The sequence below is a fragment of the Phocoena sinus genome, chromosome 10 (assembly GCF_008692025.1).
Source record: "Phocoena sinus isolate mPhoSin1 chromosome 10, mPhoSin1.pri, whole genome shotgun sequence".
Classification (NCBI taxonomy): Eukaryota; Metazoa; Chordata; class Mammalia; order Artiodactyla; family Phocoenidae; genus Phocoena; species Phocoena sinus.
The window spans coordinates 61,137,979-61,161,180 of record NC_045772.1 but is presented as its reverse complement, the minus strand read 5'-3'; the positions used below and the strand labels follow the sequence as shown (position 1 = coordinate 61,161,180).

The following is a 23,202-nucleotide window of genomic DNA, read 5'->3' as shown; positions in this document are numbered from 1 at the left end:
CAAAAAAGGCAGCTAGAGGTACCTTTTTCTGTCTTGTGTTTTATCTCACTAGAGTTTGGGTCCTTGACCGTAGAACCTAAATTTAGTGTGTGGCACACAACAGAGGTGAAATAAAGATTTATTGTATTAAAATAAATAAAAAATAAATATTTTCTGTCTCCCTATTCCTGTGGTGCCCCTCATCCCTGACAGTGTAGGTTTTTTCTTTTCACTTTTCCCCTTTGAACCTTTTCTTTTTTCCTTCCTTCCTTTTTTAAAAAAGAACTTTTTGAACTATAGTTTGCTTTTTAAAACAGCTTTATTGAGCTATAATTCATATACTCTATAATTCACCCATTTAAAACGTACAGTTCAGTGGATTTTAGTATATTCACAGAATTGTGCAACTACCACCACAATTTGAATTTAAGAACATTTTCATCACCCCAAAAAGAAACACTACTTGACCCATTAGCTATCATGCCCCATTCTCGTTCCTCATCCCCAGTCCAAGACAGTCACTAATCTACTTGCCATCTCTATGTACTTGCCAGTTCTGAATGTTTCTTATAAATGAAATCATACAATATATGGTCTTTTGGGATTGGCTTCTTTCACTTAGCGTAATGTTTTCAAGGTTCATTCATGTTGTAGCATGTATCAGTACTTCATTCTTTTTTATTGCCAAATAATATTTCATTGTGTGGGTATACCGATTTTTTTTTTTTTTTTTTTTTTTTTTTTTTTTTTTTTTTTTTTTTTTTTTTGCGGTACGCGGGCCTCTCACTGCTGTGGCCTCTCCCGTTGAGGAGCACAGGCTCCAGACGCGCAGGCCCAGCGGTCATGGCTCACAGGCCCAGCCGCTCCGCAGCATGTGGGATCCTCCCAGACCGGGGTACAAACCCGCGTCCCCTGCATCGGCAGGCAGACTCTCAACCACTGCGCCACCAGGGAAGCCCTATACCGATTTTTGTTTATCCATTCATCAGTTGATATACATTTGGGTTGTCTCTGCTTTTTGACTATTATGACTAATGCTGCTTTGAGCATTTGTGTACAAGTTTTTGTGTGGACATGTTTTTATATCTCTTGATTATATACCTAGGAGTGAATTTACTGGGTTATTCAGTTTTTGTTTTTGTTTTTTTGGCTGCACTGCACAGCTTGTGGGATCTTAGTTCCCTGACCAGGGATCAAACTCCGGTTCCCTGCAGTGGAAGCACGGAGTCGTAACCACTGGACTGCCAGGGGATTCCCTGGGTTATTTAGTTTTAATGAGTCCCTTAGTCTGTATCTTCAAAAAATCTTTAAAAATGCTTGTTGCCTGTCTTTTGTTAATATCCCTGGCAGTCTTGCTGTTTTCAGTTATATCCCAGAAACTTTGAAGTTCCTTGTATTCAGCTGCTTAAATCCTGCTTTCTTTTAAATCCTAAATACTTTTTTTTTTTTTTTTTTTTTGCTGTACGTGGGCCTCTCACTGTTGTGGCCTCTCCCATTGCGGAGCACAGGCTCCGGACGTGCAGGCTCAGCGGCCATGGCTTACGGGCCCAGCCACTTCACGGCATGTGGGATCTTCCCGGACCGGGGCACAAACCTGTGTCCCCTGCATCGACAGGCGGACTCTCAACCACTGCGCCACCAGGGAAGCCCCTAAATACTTCTTTATCCATGCCTTACTCTTTACTGGAACCACTGCCCTACTTTAGACCTTTATTATCTCTCACCATTATCTAATGAAATAGCCCAGAATATTCCACTATTTTCTTTCTAATAGTCCCCCTCCCAACTCTAATACTTCTCTTATTAGAGTGTTTTATTAGTACTTTAATATACAATTATAGGACAGATATTATACTTGTTGATTTCATTTTGTGTCTTCCCAGTGAGATAATGAAGCTGGGAAGCTCTATAATGGCTAGGATTATATCTATCGCCAGAGCTTGATACAATATCTGGCACGTGTCCTTATTCCTAGAGGTATACTTGCTGGGTTAAATATTAGTCACTTATATCTTATAGACTTGGTCTGTATTGACTTGGTCAATACAGACCAAGTCTATATTGCCAACATGCCCTACACACACCGTGCTGTTTCCCTGACATATGCTTTTGTGCAGTCATGCTACTAGCAGTTGTATGAAAGTGCTTATCTCTCCATACTCTATCTACCATCACCTTTTTAAAAAATCAGTCATTTAAATATCTGTCTTGCATCTAATAATATCATCTGTTCTGAAGTTCATCTCTCCACCTACATCTTCTCTATTCCACCATCATCCCACACTCCACTACATTCCTTTCTGCTGCCCATAGTCTTCCCTGTGCCTGGGATGCCCTTCCCTTGCCAACATTTTTCACTTGGCTAACTCCTATGCATTCTTTGAAGTTTGGCCCAAATCTCAGTTCCTTTAGGAAGCAAGCCTTCTCTGAAATTCCAGACTGGAGAAATTACCCTTTTCAATTCTGGAACATCTTTTGGATGGCTTTTACTGTAACGTTTATATCATTATTTTGAAATTATCTGTTTCTCTCTTTAGTGAACTACAAGCTTTTCAACAGTGAGAACTATTTCTTTGAATCTTCAGAGCTTTGTATAGTACCTGGAGCAACAGACAGTAAATAATTGATAAACATTTCTACAGATTGCCTTTAGGGAGTCCACATGGTGGTATAAGGCACTATAGGGATAAGCTCTTAAGTAAGTTTATATGTAGTAAAGCCTATATCTTATACATGCGTGTGTGTGTGTGTGTGTGTGTGTGTAAAATATGTTGTAATTTTAAAACAGGAAAGATTCAGTGTGTAATAAATAAGTTTAGAAGCAAGGTGTATATATGGATTTTTATAGAGCACAAGTTACTGATGAATTAGCAAGGGCTTGCATTCTGGAGCAGAAGGAAATAAATTTCTGTTGCCCATTCTCTATTCTTATGTGGTCTAGTTTAATACAAAATTATCATCAGAATTTTTTGTTACATGCTTACCTACTTATGGCATAGTTCTGGGAGTTGGACAAAGAAAATTAAAGACTCTCATCAGTTTGAGTCACACAAAATAGTGACACAGAATACTGGTAGAACATACTGAGATACAGATTGCAGTCAAGAAAAATTTCTATGCCCAATGTAGTCATGACTCACATTAAGAAAACATAATTCCCTTTTTCTTTTTTTTTTTTTTTTTTGTAGTTAGGGAATGCATTTAGCTGTATGTACTAGAAAGCCTATTGCAGTGGCTTGACCAGATAGGGGTTTATTGTTCTCATATAATAATGAAATCTGGAGATAGTGAGTCCAAAGTTGGTGTGGCATCTCCAGGTAACAGTAGGAACCCCTGCCACATTTACTTTTGCCTTAGTGTGGGACAATTGCCATGCTTGCAACTGCTCCACTGTGGGTCATTGTGACCTTTCCAGACAGGATAAAGGAGGAAGCAAGCCTAGTTGTTCCCAATTAAAGAGGTTTCCTGAAAGTCTTATCCAGCAATTTTGTTTTATACCTGATTGATCAAGACCTTGTTACTTGGCTACTCCTGATCTGCAAGGGAATCTGGGAAGGAGAATATTTTTAACCTGGCACACTGTTACCCTGAACAAAAATCAGGTGGCTTTTAGGCAGAAAGAAAGAATGAAAACTGGGAACAAGAATTAGTATCTGCTGGGACTTCCCTGGTGATCTAGTGGTTAACACTCCGCACTTCCAATGCAGGGAGCGTAGGTTTGATCCCTGGTCGGGGAACTAAGATCCCACATGCTGCGCAGAGCAGCCAAAAAAAAAAAAGAATTAGTATCTGCTATTGAGTGCCATAGCTTAGTGCACATACATATACATACCAGTGACCACACATAGAGCATGAGGAGTCCACCTAAATAATTATTTTAGATGAATGACTCTTTGTTTCTTTTATTTTTTAAAATTTATTTATTTTATTTATTATTTATTTTTGGCTGCGTTGGGTCTTTGTTGCTGCGCGCGGGCTTTCTCTAGTTGAAAGGGAACTACTCTTTGTTGCAGTGCACGGGCTTCTCATCGTGGTGACTTCTCTTGTTGCGGAGCACGGGCTCTAGGCGCACAGGCTTCAGTAGTTGTGGCTCGCGGGCTCTAGAGCGCAGGCTCAGTAATTGTGGCGCACAGGCCTAGTTGCTCTGCGCCATGTGGGATCTTCCCGGACCAGGGCTCGAACCCGTGTCCCCTGCATTGGCAGGTGGATTCTTAACCACTGCACCACCAGCGAAGCCCTCTTTTTTTATTTTAAAACTTTCAAAAGATTATTTACTGAAAATTGTGGGAACATAATGGCGGCCAGTTTTTTAAATCTTCCTGGATCTTCCTCCTAAAAACAGAGTATGTTGATATCATGTACCTCTTAATATGATATGATAAGAAGGGCATTTCACTTACGTGGTATTCTTCTCCAAGACCCATAACTCCAGTCTAATGAGAAAACATCAGACAAATCCAAATTGAGGGACATTCTACAAAATACCAACCAGTATTCTTCAAAACTGTCAAGGTCATGAAAGACTGAGACACTGTCACAGATCGGAGGAGCCTAAGGACACGTGACAATTAAATGCAATGTGGTATTGTGATAGGATCCTGGTAGAGAGTAAGGACATTAGTGAAAAACTGGTGAAATCCAAGTAAAGTCTACAGTTTAGTTACTAGTATTATACCAATATTAATTTATTGTTTTTGCCTAATGTACCTTGGTTATGTAAGATGTTAACATTAAAGGAAGAAGAATATACAAGAACTTTCTGAAGTATCTTTGTAATGTTTCTATCAATCTAAAATTGTTCCAAAACAAAAAAAATTACAATAGTTAGAGAAACTAGGACAGCAAAACCAAAAACTTTACAATCAAACCTTATATCTACAGTGAACTGTAGATCTTTGATTATTGGCATTTGTGAAGGGAAGGAAGCAGAGGGAAGGCAGCAGGGCTTCTGATGGCCCTGAGAACAGGAGAACCTCTAAATCACCAACAGGTATTCACTGGAGAAACATCTAGAACAGTAACTGAAACTGGGAAGGAGTTCTGCCCTTAGAGGGTGTGTAGGAGGGAATGGAGATAAACTGTGGCAACTTTTGAAATTAACAAACTGAAGTTCTAATGCAAAACTGCACTGAGAAACTTCTAGGGGTAGAATCCACTTTGAGCAAGACAGGAACAAAGAAAAGGACAAGGTAAAAGTCAGAGAAAGAGCAGAGGGTAGAAAGAAGGAAGAGTTGTATGTTTTTTGTTTTGTGTTTTGTTTGTTAGTCACTTTTCAAAAATAAGAGAAAATCTCTAAAGCCATGAAGCTTAGAAAAACCCATCCTGGCTCATACCCCTTCCTCATAAAATTACAGGAAAACTCACGTAAGTTTAAAAATGAGTTTGAATCCATGTACAATTACTATTAGCAAAAGATAGCAATAGCAACAACAGAAAGAAGCAGAAAAACTCCCTAAGGCAGTGGAAGGCTCCTGGAAAGACATGCTCACCAAACAGATGAAAATTGAAAATGAGCTAATTTAGGAAATGATGGAAGTTTACATTCTAATTAGGAAAATATCAGAATTGAGGTGATTGGAGAAAAGGAGAATTTGAAAAAAGAACTGATGGACCACACAAAAAAATTAGAAATAAGAGGAAAAAATCATTTCAGAAATAAAGATGAAAATAAAAGGAACATCAAATAATGACAACAAATATGACTCAAAAAACACAAAGTAAAGCAATTAATTTGTTATATGTAATAGAAAGAGGGAAGCTTTTAAAATAAAAGAAACCAAAAAAAAGAAGGACTTCCCTGGTGGCGCAGTGGTTAAGAATCCACCTGCTAATGCAGGGGACATGGGTTCGATCCCCGGTCCAGGAAGATCCCACATGCTGCAGAGCAAATAAGCTCATGTGCCACAACTACTGAGCCCGCGCCCTAGAGCCTGTGAGGCACAACTACTGAAGACTGTGTGCCTAGAGCCCCTGCTCTGCAACAAGAGAAGCCACTGCAGTGAGCACACACGCCGCAACGAAGGATAGCCCCCGCTCACCACAACTAGAGAAAAGAGCCCGCGCACAGCAACGAAGACCCAACTCAGCCATAAATAAATAAATAAATAAATAAATAAAAATTACAAAAAAAGAAGTAAAGGGGTTTGAGAAGAAATGATACAAAATATAGGCAAAGAGGAACCAACATTCATGTTAACTAAGTTCCGGAGGAAGAAAACAGCCAAATGCATGGGACAGAAAGAAAACTTTCCCAAAATGTGCCTGGGAGGGACTTCCCTGGTGGCACAGTGGTTAAGAATCCACCTGCCAATACAGGGGACACGGGTTCGAGCTCTGGTCCAGGAAGATCCCACATGCTGTGGAGCAACTAAGCCCGCAAGCCACAGCTACTGAGCATGTGCTCTTGGGTCCACAAGCCACAACTATTGAGCCCATGTGCCACAACTGTTGAAGCCTGTGCGCCTAGAGCCCATGCTCTGCAACAAAAGAAGCCACCGCAAAGAGAAGCCCACACGCCACAACGAAGAGTAGCCCCTGCTTGCCGCAACTAGAGAAAGCCGGCACACAGCAACAAAGACCCAATGCAGGCAAAAAAAATTAAATAAATAAATTTATTTATTTTAAAAATTTAAAAATGTGCCTGGGGAAATCGACCCAGAATGGCCAACACTGAGACATAGTCTATTAAAACTGGTGGACTTTAAAGAAAAATGACATTTGGGCATCCTAGCAAAAAAAGACCTAATCACTTACAAATGAAGGAAAATGGATTTTCACTAGACTTTTTGACAGCATGTTTAGTGTTAGAATGCAATGGATTAACATTTAAGAGAATCAAGGAAATAAAAACAACCAAGAATTTTCTGTTCAGACAAATAGACCTCCAAGTATAAAGATCACTAACATGTAAGAATAAAGGAAAGAGTGTTCACATGATCCCTTCCTGTGGAATCTCCTAGAGCTTCAAATAGTTAAAATGACTAGAGGACCAGATTACGGTACCTGAATACTAATTTCCCATGAAAAGAAACTAGGAATACTTGAAGAAATAGCTGATTCTAGATCTAGAGCAGAAAATTAATATCAAACGTGAGACATCTTGTCAAAGAACAAAGGAGCCAACTTGATGTTTCTGTGGCCAAGTGCAGGATAGCTTGAGCATCAGTAAGGATAATAATTGCAGTGGATAGAAGCATCAAATATGTTTAAATCCATGAGTTCATATCAATGCAAAAAAGACTGACTATGGGGGGGGCTTAAGGGAACCACTTGAGGTGGTGGAAATATTCTGTATCGTGCTTCATTAGTGGTTACATTACTTATTGTATACATTTGCCTAAAGCATAGTTTCGCAGCCTCAGCACTATTGACATTTTGATCCAGGTAATTACTTGTGGGGGGAGGAGCAAAGCTGTCCTATGCATTGTAGAATATTTAGCAGCACTAGATGCCAAACATGAAAATCAAAAATGCCTATATTGTCAGATGTCTCCTGGGGAGTATAATGGCGCCAGTTTGAGAACCCTGGTCTAAACTTACTAAAAGGGTGAATTTTTATTGTATGTGAATTGTATCTCAGGAAACTTGATTTTTAAGAAAAGGAGAACTCATTAGTCACTTTTTTTTTTTTTCCCCCGTACGTGGGCCTCTCACTGTTGTGGCCTCTCCCGTTGCGGAGCACAGGCTCCAGATGCGCAGGCTCAGCGGCCATGGCTCATGGGCCCAGCCATCATCCTGGACCGGGGCACGAACCCGTGTCCCCTGCATCGGCAGGCGGACTCTCAACCACTGCACCACCAGGGAAGCCCTGTTAGTCACTTTTTAAGGAGTCTAGGAAACAAACTCATTATTTTGAAAACTACTAATTTACAGAATCAAGCATTTATCTTATCTCTTTTACATTAGACTGTACTTCAAGAGTAACCAAATAGTCAATATAGGGATGGATTTATGGGTCATTTATATATATCACTCCCAGTTGTCAGTTTTTGTGCCATTAAAGGTATGATTCTTCTATTCCTTTTTCTCTAATTTTCTACCTCTAATATACTTTATTTGGACTGGGAAACTAGATTAATAAAATTATTATTGTTTAGAAATATAAAGAGGAATTCCCTGACAGTCCAGGGGTTAGGAATTTCACAGCTGAGGGCTTCGGTTCAATCCCTGGATCCTTATGTATTGTGAATCATCTATTTCTGTTACTAGAGACTTTTTTTTTTAATGCAGCACCAGGTCTTAGTTGCAACATGTGGGGTCTTAGTTGCAGCATGTGGGCTCTTACTTGTGGAATGTGGGATCTAGTTCCCCGACCAGGGATCGAACCCGGGCCCCCAGCATTGGAAGCACAGAGTCTTACCCACTGGACCACCAGGGAAGTCCTTAGAGATGTTTTTATTTCTTGATTTGGGGACATATCCTGGATACCTGTTCCTCACGCGTAAGTGGTGTTTACCAATATTCTGTTTCAACATGGCTGAAAAGACACAAACACTTTGTGGTCTGAGATATGCTTCTTTGAGTTAAATCTGTTGTGTAAATTGAAACATATTCAGAAAACCTAGTGTGTGTTTAATATAGGTATAGTTTTAAAGTTTTAGTCTTACTGTATTAATACTTACTGAATTAAAGTTAAAGAACACAGTGTTCCCAAAATCATTTCAGAAAGCAGATAAATAGGGAAGTGTATGGGAACCACCCTTCTGAAAATTACTGAGGAGGTTCTTATTTCATCTTATTTTAGTATTACCCAAGTTTTTTCTCAGAGAAGAATAGGGTGTTTGACTTACCATGTGGTGGTCTTGAAAGTTCATGACTTCAGCACACTTCTTCACTTTGAGGAAACTAAAAAAGTGTGTAACTACCATAGCTATTTCAGAAACTGATGCTAGAGGCAACCACTGGGTTGGGCAAGACTGTCATTAAACTGTGCCTTTGGCTTACTAGTTATTTTAATCATGGAAAGGAAAATCCATAATTTATTTCATTGCTTAACCAGTGCCACATTTTAAGATAAAACTGTTCTTTTTCTAAAACTCTTATTAAAAGAGGCAGGAAACAGATTTTGGTCTGATGTTGATGCTTTGTTGACATTTTATCCGTTCTTTTTGTTAAATGAAATTCAAAATTGTTCATTTTATCTAAGCCCATTCTCAGTTTTCTTATTTTAAAAAAATTTGAAATCATTGTGGGGGTCCAGGAGGATGTTAATTTTTGACTGTCCATTTCATAAGAATTTGAAAAGAGGGTTAGAGATTTAGTTTTAGTAGTCCTGATATCTAAGTATTTCTCTGTGTCCCTATTTAGTGTATTATGCCTATCTTGAATATTATTCTTATGTTTCAATAAAATGGAGAAAGATTTGCCTCTTTCCAGTTGATTGGGACAAGGGAGAACTTTGGGGATTAATTAATTGCTTCTCAAATTTTAATGGGGTTAGGTTAGCTTGGAAAATAGATCAAAGAAGATGATCTGCTGATATACACCACAGTTTTGTCTTATTTCTAAAGACTTATTATAGATAGCTGGATCTACAGTTTTATAAATTTCTCTTCTGAAGGTAATTTTTGGTAGGTAACCACTGGCAATACTAACTAGCATCCTGTCTCGTCTGCTGAGCTATTTGGCTTATTTTAAAGGATAAATTCTCCATCCCCACTAGGGGGAGTTTCCACTCAGTAACACATACAATTTTAAGGTGGAATGATTATGTGAAATACTGGTGTATCTTATTCCATGATTTCTCACTATCTTTTTTCCACAAGATATTTTCCTAATAGTAATAGCTACAATGTATTGAATTTTGCTATGTGACAGATACTATGCTAAGCGCCCTACATGTATTATTTCATTTGTTTTTCACAATAACTTTATGAGATTGTTAAGATTTCGTCCCAATTTTACTGATGGAGAAATTGATAACTAGAGAAGTTACTCGATCACTGCCAGAAAAGCTAATCAAATCATAGTGTAGGGGCTCTTATCTAGGGTCTGTCTTACTTCAAAACTTGTTCTTAACCTGTACTCCAGTACTTCCCAGTTTTAGTTCTGCCAGTATCATGAAAATCTCAAAATATTCAAATTAAATTTATTTTAATGCAATAAGCTGGTGCTTAGAAGTGGTAGAGTCAGAAAGAAAGTACAGAGAGCTGCTTATTAGGTATTGTGACTCGAAATTACGTTGATGAGCTGAAAAGAGTTGAAATTAGGTACAGAAGTAAAGTCAAGAGCCTAGGTTTCTAGATGTTAAGTCTGACCTACCCCATTTATTTAGTTTCCTTCTTTATAAAATAGATAAAACAAAGCTGGCCATTTCAACACTCTCCAATTATTGGAATCTTAAATATGAATAGAGTCATTAACTTATTTACAAGGTGCTTTCATAGGTGAATGCTTATTGATAGATTTGAAAGCTTGAAAAGAATATTATGTATTCCTTTAAAACATTGCTTCTGTCTATTGGCCTAGAGCGGCGGTGTTTGAAAATGTCAAGTGTGACCCATTAGTAACTCATAAAATCGATATACTGGGTCATGACCAGCATTAAGGAAAAAAAGTTTAAATAGAGTCTAGAAAATTTCAGAATACCCTGCTTATCATAAGGGTAAGCATTTTTTGTGAAACTTGTTTCAGTTACATGTTTATGTACTAGGTCACAGTGTCATATATATTTTTTTTTTTTTTTTTTTTTTTTTTTTTTTTTTTTTTTTTTTAATGCGTTACGCGGGCCTCTCACTGTTGTGGCCTCTCCCGTTGCGGAGGACAGGCTCCGGACGCGCAGGCTCAGCGGCCATGGCTCACGGGCCCAGCCGCTCCGCGGCATGTGGGATCCTCCCAGACCGGGGCACGAACCCGTGTCCCCTGCATCGGCAGGCGGACTCTCAACCACTGCGCCACCAGGGAAGCCCTCATATATATTTTTTAACTGTGGGTTGCAAGTTTAAAAAGTTTGAGAAACACTGGCCTGGAGCTTTGTAGCATTTATCTATTTTAATTTAACCAGGACAGAAATTATAGTGATTCAGACAGATTTATCTATATTTATTTTTAAAAAAATAATTTTAGTTATTTTTGGCTGCTTTGGGACTGTTGCTACACGTGGGCTTTCTCTAGTTGTGGCATGCGGGCGTGGGCTGCTCTTCATTGCAGTGCACGGGTTTCTCATTGTGGTGGCTTCTCTTGTTGCAGAACACAGGCTCTAGGCATGCAGGCTTCAGTAGTTGTGGCACGTGGGCTCAGTAGTTGTGGCTCGCGGACTCTAGAGGGCAGGCTCAGTAACTGTGGCGCACGGGCTTAGTTGCTCCACAGCATGTGGGATCTTTCCGGACCAGGGATTGAACCCGTGTCCCCTGCATTGCCAGGTGGATTCTTAACCACTGTGCCACCAGGGAAGTCCACAAATTTATCTTTAAAAGGAAATGACATCAAGTAACATAATAGATTGTATGCACAATATTTTCTTCCTTTTTGTAGCATTCTGAAAAGCATCCAATCCCAAACCGAAACTTTCCTGGAGTGTATAAACTTTCCTAGCTACACAGAATTAACTGAGAGGACCTTCCGTGGCAGTTCAGTGGTTAAGACTGTGCTTCCACTGCAAGGGGCGTGGATTCAGTCCCTGGTTGGGGAACCAAGATTCTGTCATGCTGCGCAGCATGGCCAAAAGAAAAAATTAACTTTGACCTCAGCTCTTTCCTTTTCTCTCTGTGTTAAAATTTATAATGTACATGTACTATTTCCCTCTGAATATTCAGCACAATTTTTTGCTCATTTTAGGAAGTTTCCTCTTTCCGGTTTTGTATGTTTTCTAGTTTGGAATCCCTTGAAGTCTTATTTTTAGTCACTTCCATTTGGTTGGTTCCATAGCACTTTAGTTCTGGGAATGAATAAGAGATTTGTTGTACATCTTTCTATAACAGTACAGAACTTTGTCTCATTCTTTTTAATGCACGTATAGTAGTCCATTGCATAAGTTTATCGTAATTTACTTAACTAGTTCCTCAGTGGTGTACATTTTGATTTTTTTCCAGTTTTTTTGTTGTTATAAAGCTACAGAAAACATTACTGTCACATATCTTTGTGTACTCGTGAATATATCGATACGACATTGCTGATTCAAAGTGAAATTTCCTTTAAGATGTGCACTTAAATTTTTAATAATATTGCCAAATTGGCCTTCAAAAAGGTTGTACTGGGAATTCCCTGGTGGTCCAGTGGTTAGGACTCCACACTTTCACTGCTGAGGGCGCAGGTTCAATCCCTCGTTGGGGAACTAATATCCTGCAAGCTGCACGGCACAGCAAAAAAAAAAAAAGAGTTTGTACTAATTTATCACCACCTGTATATAAAAATGCCTGTTTCCCTGTATCCTTTGCCAATTCTGTGCATTATTAGAGTTTTAACTTTTTGTAACCTGGTAGGTGAAAAATTACAAGTCTATTATAGAGTTGCATTTTAAAAATTGAGTGAGAATGAGCATGTTTTCATAGACTTATTGGTTCTTTGTCTCTTCAACTCTGATTCTTGAGATTTCAAGTATGGGCAGTATCAGTGAATGTGACTTCAAAGTTTTGAAGAAATGGTGCTGTAAAAGTGAAGTGTCACTGAGATGCCTGCGACTGTGACGACTTTCCCTGCTTCCCACCTTGACCCTTTTACTCTCTTAATTTCAGGTGATCATGGAGCTCAGCTTGGCCTCCATGGGGCTGGTGGTGATGGAATACATGATGACCCAACAGGTGGAGAGGAAGGAGAGAACAGCCCAGATCCCCAACCCCAGGCTGGTCGGAGGACCCGGCGGGAAGCATGCACCTGCCCCTACTGTAAAGATAGTGAAGGAAGGTAAGTTGACTCAGCCAATCTCTTAAGAGTATAAAGAAGAAAAATTAATAGACTTGGAGGTAAAAAGAAAGGGTTATTTTTTAAAATTTTTAAGTGTTGGCAGTGTTGCAAAGGGATCAGAGACAGCACAGTGCTTTTCATTAGATTATATATGGGGTCTTGGTTCCAGCTCTGATCCTTTTCAACTCTATTTTTTTTTTTAAATAAATTTATTTATTTTATTTATTTATTTAGTTTTGGCTGTGTTGGGTCTTCGTTGCTGCACGCGGGCTTTCTCTAGTTGTGGCGAGTGGGGTTTACTCTTTGTTGTGGTGCACAGGCTTCTCATTGCGGTGGCTTCTCTTGTTGTGGAGCATGGGCTCTAGGTGCACGGGCTTCAGTAGTTGTGGCTCGCAGGCTCTAGAGCGCAGGCTCAGTAGTTGTGGCGCACGGGCTTAGCTGCTCTGCGGCATGTGGGATCTTCCCGGACCAGGGCTCGAACCCGTGTCCCCTGCATTGGCAGGCGGATGCTTAACCACTGCTCCACCAGGGAAGTCCCCTAACAAGATAGCTTATAAAACAGCCTGGCAAAGAAAAAGAAACATACCTACTGTAATGATTTTTTACAGTGACTGTGTGAAAATCATGAGTTTTCCATAATCTTTTTTTCTCTCAAAATAGATAAAAATACTTATTCTGGATAGAAAATTCTTCCATCAAGGAATCTAATATGTCCTACAGAAGAGAATTCTGACGAATTTTCTCATTAGTGTACTGGCTATTCAGTATTATCTCTAGAGAGCTCCAAGTTACTTTTTTTCAAGTCACTGATTTTGAAAGAGAATAGAAAGTCACATAGTTTTTTATAAATTTATTTATTTATTGGCTGCATTGGGTCTTTTTTTAAAAATAAATTTATTTAAAAAAATAAATAAATAAATAAATAAATTTATTTTATTTTTGGCTGAGTTGGGTCTTCGTTGCTGTGCGTGGGCTTTTCTCTAGTTGCGGCAAGCGGGGGCTACTCTTTGTTGTGGTGTGCAGGCTTCTCATCGCGGTGGCTTCTCTTGTAGCAGAGCGCGGGCTCTAGGCATGCGGTCTTCAGTAGTTGTGGCGCACGGGCTTAGTTGCTCCATGGCATGTGTTATCTTCCCAGACCAGGGCTCAAACCCATGTCCCCTGCAATGGCAGGCGGATTCTTAACCACTGTGCCACCAGGAAAGCCCCTGCCTTGGGTCTTCGTTGCTGCACGGGGGCTTTCTCTAGTTGCAGCGAGCGGGGGCTACTCTTCACTGTGGTGCTCAGGCTTCTCATTGCAGTGGCTTCTCTTGTTGTGGAACACAGGCTCCAGGCATGCGGGCTTCAGTAGTTGTGGCTCGCGGGCTCTATAGCACCGGCTCAGTAGTTGTGGCACATGGGCTTAGTTGCTCCGTGGCATGTGGGGTCTTCCTGGACCAGGACTCGAACCCATGTCCCCTGCAATGGCAGGTGGATTCTTAACCACTGCACCATCAGGGAAGCCCAAAAGTCACATAGTTTTTTAAATGCCTTTGAAAAAAATCTGTTAAAGTTTTGTTCCATTAAAAATAAGCACAAAAATAAGAAATGTACCAAAACAAGAAATAATTCAAATTCTTTGTAGGTTACCCTATATTACAGGAAAAACTTGAATCAAAAGCACTTGAGTACAATAGAGTTTCCCTCTCACAAAGCTTAAAGTGGATTTAAGTTTTTGAAGGAAATTCTGTGATTTCTACCTAAGTATGATTTCATTTCTGTTAGTGTTGGTTCCCCCTCCCCATGCCCCACTAATATGTGCTGTTAAAACCCAAGAAAAATCCCTCTTGGAAATCTCCCCAGTGCCCACTAATGGTTCACACATGGTACAAATTGGTTTGGCAAAAACATTTCAGAGCTGATTTCCTGAGAGGTGCTTAGGATTTGCTCCATATAGGGAATATTTTTTTTACATACCTTGAATTAGTTAGGGTCCTTATTTCCCCTCTTTTGACTTTTATCCATCCCATCATCCTTTTCCACTCAAGTCTCTGATATTGCTCTGTCTTTTCAGTTTCTGTGTTTGTTTGTTTTAAATTATTTTTGGCTGCCTTGGGTCTTGGTTGCTGCGCAGGCTTTCTCTAGTTGCGGTGAGCAGGGGCTACTCTTCATTGCGGTGCGTGGGCTTCTCATAGCAGTGGATTCTCTTGTTGCGGAGCGTGGGCTCTCAGCGCATGGGCTTCAGTAGTTGTGGCTTGTGGGCTGTAGAGCGCAGGCTCAGTAGTTGTGGTGCACGGGTTTAGTTCCTCCGTGGCACGTGGGATCTTCCTGGACCAGGGCTCGAACCTGTGTCCCCTGCATTGGCAGGTGGATTCTTAACCAGTGTGCCACGAGGGAAGCCCTCTTTTCAGCTTTTAATCTTTACTGTTTGGCTCTTGACCTTTATTCTAGGAGAAAAGTTCTATAATTGTAAAATATTATCTTTTCTTTAAAGTTCTCCACCAAGTGCTTAAATGGAGAGACACTTTGTTCATTAAGTAAGTTCCCAGACAAAAATATCACCATATTCACAGTAGTTCTCATGGAAAATGCTTGTATTGAGACTTAACTTCCAGAAAAATATAAGAAAATGCCTCTCACATTTCACAAGTCACCTTGAGAATGATTATCTCTTCAAGCATCAAACATCCGAGTCAACTAAAGATTTATCTTTTGATACTAAAGAGAGGGCTTTTTTTTTTTTTAAATAGAAGTTTGGATTAGTTTTGAGTGGATCCAGTAATTATGATGTATACTTTGTGATTCTTTAATTTTTGTCTCTAGAATGAATGATGAATAGTTGTGTTCTCGCTTCCAGGGGCTCTGGGGATCCTGGCAAGAAGAAACAGCACATTTGCCATATGCAAGGCTGTGGCAAAGTATATGGCAAGACCTCACACCTACGGGCACACTTGCGCTGGCATACAGGCGAGAGGCCATTCATGTGTACCTGGTCATACTGTGGGAAGCGCTTCACACGTTCGGACGAGTTACAGAGGCACAAACGCACACACACAGGTGAGCAGGAACTTGGGGAAGGGAGAGGTAGTAATAGACCAGAATAAAAAGACACAAAATAGCACTGTGCTCTAACCCGATCCTCCTCATTGGGGTTGAAACCTGGGTGCCTCCAAGATGCCGGCTTACCACTCTTCCCCCATGGACCCTGACACCACACTCATTTGAAACATGGCACTGTTGCCTATCAGAAGTCACTTCAAAGGACCCACTCCTAGAGAGACAAAAGATACAGATATTGTGGATGAAGCTATCTGTTACTTCAAGGCCAATGTCTTCTTCAAAAACTATGAAATTAAGAATGAAGCTGATAGGATCTTGATATATATAACTCTTTACCTTTCTCAGTGTCTAAAGAAACTCAGAAAATTGCAATTCTAAAAGCCAAGGCGAGAAAGAAATGTATACACTGGGAATCACTAATTTTCCCATTCCTGGAGAGCCTCGTTTTCCACTTAATGCAATTTATGCCAAACCTGCAAACAAACAGGAAGATGAAGTGATGAGGGCCTACTTACAACAGCTGAGGCAAGAGACTGGACTGAGACTTTGTGAGAAAGTTTTTGACCCTCAGGAAGATAAACACAGCAAATGGTGGACTCGCTTTGCAAAGAGACAGTTCATGAACAAGAGTCTTTCAGGACCTGGACAGTAAAGGGTGCCTTGGGCAGACACTGTCTCCACAGCTATGGGCAGCATTTACAGCAAGATGTACACAGTTCTTTGCCTTTATTTTGTAAAGTTTTATACAGAGGAGAGAAGAGAGCGTGTCTTTACTAAAAGAGCTCTTTATCAAGAATTTGGGGTTGGGGGGTGATTTGAAATTTCCGCAGTATTAAGCTGATGCTTAATGAGTAATAAGAAATTTCTAACATTTCAAGTCAAAAAAAGAAAAAGACACAAAATATATCTATGAAATAACTAAAATTTCTGAGCAACTTAGTTTGAAACTGATTGTATGGATCATGAATGGAATTGGAGTTAATCTGGAAAACCCTTAAGAAGGAAGGAGCTAGCTTTTGAGTGGGATTTTGAAGGTCCTGCCTTACTTTTCTGCTATACTCCTTCCTTTCTTATTTTTTGTTCCCCCAAAAGGCAAAAGATAGTCACCAGGTTTTTCTTGTTTGTAATCACCTTCTAGGACTAGCTTTATTCTGCCTTATATAGTTTGAAAGAAGTGAATTGGACAAGGTACCACTGCTTCCTGAGATGTGAGTTTCTCATCTTCTTTCTCTTCCTTTACCTAGGTGAGAAGAAATTTGCCTGCCCTGAGTGTCCCAAGCGCTTCATGAGGAGTGACCACCTGTCAAAGCATATTAAGACCCACCAGAATAAGAAGGGAGGCCCAGGTGTAGCCCTAAGTGTGGGCACTTTGCCCCTGGACAGTGGGGCAGGTTCAGAAGGCAGCGGCACTTCCACCCCTTCGGCCCTCATCACCACCAACATGGTAGCCATGGAGGCCATCTGTCCAGAGGGTATTGCCCGTCTTGCCAACAGTGGCATCAACGTCATGCAGGTGGCAGATCTGCAGTCCATTAATATCAGTGGCAATGGCTTCTGAGATCAGGCACCCGGGGCCAGAGACATATGGGCCATACCCATCAACCCTGGGATGCAAGGTAGCATGGGTCCAAGAGACATGTGGGAGAGAGAGAGCCGTGAGGCATTAAAAATGCATGGTGGTGGGAAGAATTGGGGGAGGGATACAAGAGAAGAGATGGGGTCCTGGCATCCACCTGTATCATCAGTACCTTCTTGAAGTGGGAAACATTAGTGAACATTCTGTTGGTGCCACCTTTTGATGAGCATTTGTTTGACCCCAAACAGTTTCTTAACACTTCTTACCCCAGTCTCCACTTCCTGCATTTCCCTTCTCAGCTCCCCCATGATGGATCCCCCCCCTTTCCTAAAGCCATCATGCCTTGATAAATATATATGATCATTGAAATACTTTTTAACAAAAAGCAGATTCTATATTATATATATATATATATATAAAAGATATATAGAGATGCATTTGCAGGGGTTGGCTGGGAGGAGGAAGGAGACCATTCTGTGACCAAAATAACTTGGTCATTTTTTTTTTATATTGCCTTATTTCCTTATGGCTGAGCCTTGTTGTGACACATCAAGATTTTCTATAGATGTTGTCTTGGCTTCCCACCAGATTAAGCATTTATATGCTCTGCTTTTAGTTTATATATACATACATAATGTTTTCCTTTCTTAATTTTGTCTTTTAATTTGGGATCAGCTTCTTGCACTCCTTCCTTGACTCAACATTTTCTGTCTCCCCTTCTCTCACCTGATCACTTCATGCTTTGTTTTTGGTAGTGGTCCCTGGATGAGGCACTTCTGTCATTCTTTTAAAGTCCCTAGTCCCAGCAGCAGAATAGAGTAGCCTTGAAGCTCAGGCAAATGCTTGAGGTAGCTGTGAAGAGAGTGTTCAAAATACTACTGACGCAGGCACCCTCTTGGCGCTGGAGAGTCAAAGGCACCTCTCTCTTCATTAGCTGCTCTAAGCATCAAGAATGAGAAGTCCTTCTACGAAATTGTACAAGAGACCCTTTGAAGGTTATAATCTGGGATCAGTTTATATAAACTGTGAAAAGATGGTCAAATAATAGGTAGGGGCTTTCAATAGGAAGATGATGTGCTCAGAAGCGGAAGTGACTCAAGTAGTCCAGTTCAGGAGTTAGTGGATTATTTGGACCTTTGTACAACTGTCTTCCAAGGTAGCTCTCAGCTTTGATGTGTGGGCTTCTGAGTTCACATTCTGAAAGGAAATACAGTTCGTCTTTTGAACATCTCCAGTAGTTTCTTTCCCATTATGTTATTAAGGAGCATCAGCCAATGAACCTGTTCTGGGTGTCCATTCTGCAAAACTCCAGAGCATGGACCAGTGGCAAGGCAGTGGTTCTTTGATCTTTTCCCTTAACTCTTCCTTGGGTGGTTCCTAAGGGGAAAGGAAGCACACACGATCATGGGAATGATAGCCCAGAACAAAAAGAAATCTTGTCTTACCACTGTGGTTTATAGGAGAGATCAGGAAAAACCATCCTGCTTTCTCCGTGGCCTGATTGCTGAAGAGACTGATCCAAAAATTATAGCGGCAGGGAACTCTTAGTGCATTTGGCACTGAGATTTAAATGCAACCAGAGTTGTCCTCAAGGCCCAGCCATTAAAACATTGTCTCTCTCGACCTTCTGGTATCTTGTCAGAGAGCTTTTCACTGTGAGGAAGTGTGGAAATGGCTGTGTGTATGTGTGTAATCTGTTAGGTTGGGGATAGGTTTTCTGTTAGCCAATACTATAAGAGACCTGCAATAAAAAATTACCCTAATCTGATAGAAAGTGAAGTGTTTGTGTATGGCTGTGTGTGAATGTGTGTTTGTGCCTGTATATATCTACACACAGATGAGAAATTAATATTTGAAATTGTTGGAAAATAAATTCAGATCAAATGCCTTTCAGGCCCATTTCCTAGAAATCTATCTTAAAACCTGGGTATGTTCCTGAGGTCATTTCTTTGCTTTTGCTAAATTAGTTACAATTATGAATGGGGGATATTCTACTGCACTTTTAAAAGAAGAAACTATTTTTGTGTTTGAAAGTGAAACCAACATCCGGATTTATAGCAGAGTCCTAGTTCCTTTCATGAATCTATTTACCTTGACTACAAATAGATGATGCTATAATTCTACTATATATTTTATATAAAATCTATCCGAATTAGGGTTTGGGTAAGTTTGTGTTGTTGTTTAACCTGAAATACAATAACTTAACATTCTAAACAAAAGTTTACTTCATTTGGTCCTTTCTCTGCAGACTTAATACTGTTTTTAACACAGGAAGTATTGCAAGGAACTTTTCCCCAGATCAAATTCTATTAATACTGTAGAAGTTATCCATGCCCAGAAGTATCCATGCCCAGAAGCAGAAGTTATCCATGCCCAGCCACTTATCGCACCCTTTGTTCCCTCTGAAAGGCAGAACTCAGAACCTGTTACTTTATGTCTGTAATCATGTTCATAGGCATCTTCTGGAGGAAAGGGGCAGGATAACTCACTGAAGTGTGTAGTATTTCGCTAGAGCATTTCAGGGAATGGAATCTTCCCCAGTATGAAGTTACTAGATATAAACTAGCTTAATGATGCTGAAGCCTACAAGCTTTTAGAAGGTTATTTGATGATGTTTTTCTCTAGAATGGAATGCTGGTTTACCCTCAACTCCATTCATTAGCACGAGTGAATTTATATCCAGTTCTTTCCACTTGCCCTGTTTCCTTCTCACCAAGGAAGCTCCAGATCCAGTATCTTGTTTGGCCCTAAAACTGAAGCAGCTTCTGCTTTTGTCTCCCAGCAGCAGTAAGTCACTCAGTCTTTTCCACAGGAAGTTAGGAGCCCACATTCCTTGAGTCAGGAGTTTATTGATGAAAGTCCCTTTCCCTGAACTTTTTGCCAGAAGAAATTAATGTAACTGACAGGCTATTGATTCTAAATTTTTTTCAAGAGTTGCTATTTTATTTAACTTTTTAATGACCAAATCTTGTTGGGTGTGGGGTGCCCAGAGGAGTGGTAATATTATTCCCTTGTCCGTTCAGGTTGCCCAGTCACATTTATCTGCTTATCATTTGACTGTCTGACTTTTTACCCAGAGCAGTAACAGCCCACACCATCTTCCTTCAGGGACTTCCCAGCTGGCACCCTGTTTGTGGGCGCTATGCAGAATGCAATTTAACAGACATTTCTCAGAGTTCAGAATAGATAGAACTCTTGATCCCAGAAAGTATAGACTGAAGTGTGGGGTAAAGATTATGATTGGGGGAGGATTAGAGACAAAGGCTGTAAATTACTATGGCTGATTGATTTTATTTCTACTATATACATATATATATTTTTTGCTTTTGTATATCCTATATAGGAAACTAAGCATTGTATTTTTTTAACAAATCTGAGAAAGCACTATGAACTGCAGATGTTTGACTTCAGAATATATTTTGTATTGTTAATATCTTCACATTGTGTGAATACTGGAAGCTGCAGATCTTTGCTAGGACGCAATAAATTTATATACCTTTTGAGGGGTTCTTCTGAGGGTATTAATCAGGCCCCTTTTGTGCTTTGGGGGAGCCCTGGTGCTAGTTACTTAAAGTTTTCATTCAATTGTAAGTACCCTGATGCCTTTTGGACCTTGGGATCAGATCAAAGGAGTTCTGATCCGGGTACCAAGGAAATGAGGATAGTCTAGCCGCCTCAAGTGAGGGGCCCTTTGCATAACTCTCCTTTCCCCTATTCAAAGCTGAGTAGCCTCTTGGAGTTGGGAGGAGAAATGTGAAATCTCAGAGTTTCATCTCCCTTAGAAGAGAGCCAGTAACTTATGTGCAAGGATGAAAGGTGGCAGCAGTAGCTTTGGGGAAAGGGAGGAGGATATGGCACTTCTCCAATCCCGGAAAACATTGCTTTTGAAAACTGCTGATAAAGTATGGGTAGGTTATTACTTTTGTTTAGGAGCCTGTGTGCTCTCTGGTGCCTCTCTTGGCTCTACTCCTGGGGTACAGACCTCATCTAGGAGGATGAGCAGACCAGCTTTGAGGTTGACCTGTTTCTTTTCTTTGTCTGCCTTCCCTAAACACCAGCCCCCAGGAGGACATGAAGCAGCCTTAAGCTTAAATTCCTACTCCCTCTTCCAGATTTAGCTCACTTGCCTTAGATTGGAGTCTGGGAAAGGGAAAAAAAATGGGAGTCCCTGGCTTTATTCCCCTCCTAGGTCTTCTCTAATTTGACTTCCCCGAACCCAAAAAGATTTCCTCCCCAATGTTCATTTGAGGGAAATGAGTATTTTGTCCCATTTTCTCCTTTCCTCGTTATCAAACAACCCCAGCCTTCCATGTCCCTGCTGAGCAAGAAGAGGCATGGTGATTGTCCCTCAGCTCCCTTCAGTATCCGAAAAAAAGCATAACATAAGGGGCTGAGGCTGCCTGTGGTGAGGACCTTGTTGATACCTCTCCTGGGGTGTGTGTTTTCCTCTTTCTCACCTTCAGGAATTACACTGTGCCTTCTCCACAGAGGAATGGGATTCTCTACCCAGACCCCCACTTTCCCAGCAGCTGCTCTTGAACAGTGTGCACAAGGGCAAGTCTTCATATTTCTGATCACCGCTTTCTCCCAGTGGCATCCCATAGCTTTCACCTAGAGTCTAGGGCACAAAGATTTTGGGAAAACATGCTGAGGTTGACCTGAGGAGACCACGTCTACACACACCAATGGCAGCTGCTCCAGGGCCTGCTTCCTCTTCCCGAGTCTCTCCTCCTCTGGGAGGGAGGGGCAGTGCTCCAGTCTCTGGTGCCTAAAACAAGTTTATTTCTCTCTCTTAACACTGTCAATAACCAGTCTCCATACCACTGTTGCCTTTTTTAAATCTCTTAATAATCTCATGCTGTGTTTGTTGTTGGTTCCAATCCGATTATCACCGGGGCTGTGTGGGGAAATAACTTTTAAATGCTCTCTCATCTCTCTCGCTCTTTTTTCTCCTTGATCTTGTGTATGTATGATGCTAATCTCTTGTCTTAATTTCTTCCTGCTCTTTTGTATCTTCCTTTCTTGTCTCTCCCCCTACCTTTTGTCTCTGGGTGTTTTGGGGCTTTTTTTTTTTTTTCCTTTTTGTACAAAGATTAGTTCAATGTAGTCTGTAGCTCCTTTGTAAACCAATTAAAAAAAGTTTTTTTAATAAAAAGCCATGTCTCTGGTGTGTTGAGAGGGTTGGGAATGGGGAGAATATGGTTATAACTTCATATACTAAACCCAACAAAGGTTTCCAGCTACACTGTTGTTACATACATGTTAATCAGTGCAGTTCTCCAACACTTAACTCCCGGGTAAAGAGTTTCATGACCAAATCAGTGTGCCACGACTACATAGAAATGTGGAGGACTAGAGGAACAGGGGCAGGCCCAACTTTTTTTTTATTTGGCTTTTTATTCGAAATACTTTTAAGTTCAAAGGAAAGTTGCAAAGATGGTACAGAGGGTTTCTATATATATGCCCCTTCCCTAGTTTTCTCCATTGTTAACATTGTCATGGTACATTGTCAAAATTAAGAAACTGACACTGGTACATTACTTTAGCTAAATCTCAGGCTTTATGGGCTTCATCCATTGTTGGCCTTTTTCTGTTCCAGGGTCTATTGCAGGATACCACATTGCGTTTAGTTGATGTCTCCCTAGTCTTCTCTGTGACAGTTTCTTAGTCTTCTCTTGTTCTTCATGACCTTGACAGTCTTTGGGAGTATTGGCCATGTTCTGTAGGATATCCCCCAGTCTGAATTTGTCTGATTTTTTTCTCATTATTAG

At 40.5% G+C, this 23,202-nt stretch overlaps 1 protein-coding gene and 1 pseudogene across 1 annotated transcript in view; both read left to right on the top strand.

Annotated features, from left to right (window-relative positions):
- The window catches only part of SP1 (Sp1 transcription factor), a 42,014-nt gene extending 22,815 nt beyond the window's left edge, over window positions 1-19,199 (top strand). The window contains exons 4-6 of the mRNA XM_032644881.1: window positions 12,651-12,819; window positions 15,653-15,852; window positions 17,100-19,199. Coding sequence (XP_032500772.1) covers window positions 12,651-12,819; window positions 15,653-15,852; window positions 17,100-17,413 — 683 coding nt within the window. The 3' untranslated portion in view covers window positions 17,414-19,199. The remainder of the gene's footprint in view (window positions 1-12,650; window positions 12,820-15,652; window positions 15,853-17,099) is intronic.
- On the top strand, window positions 15,970-16,628 carry LOC116760264 (annotated as a pseudogene).
- Window positions 19,200-23,202: the final 4,003 nt, after the last annotated feature.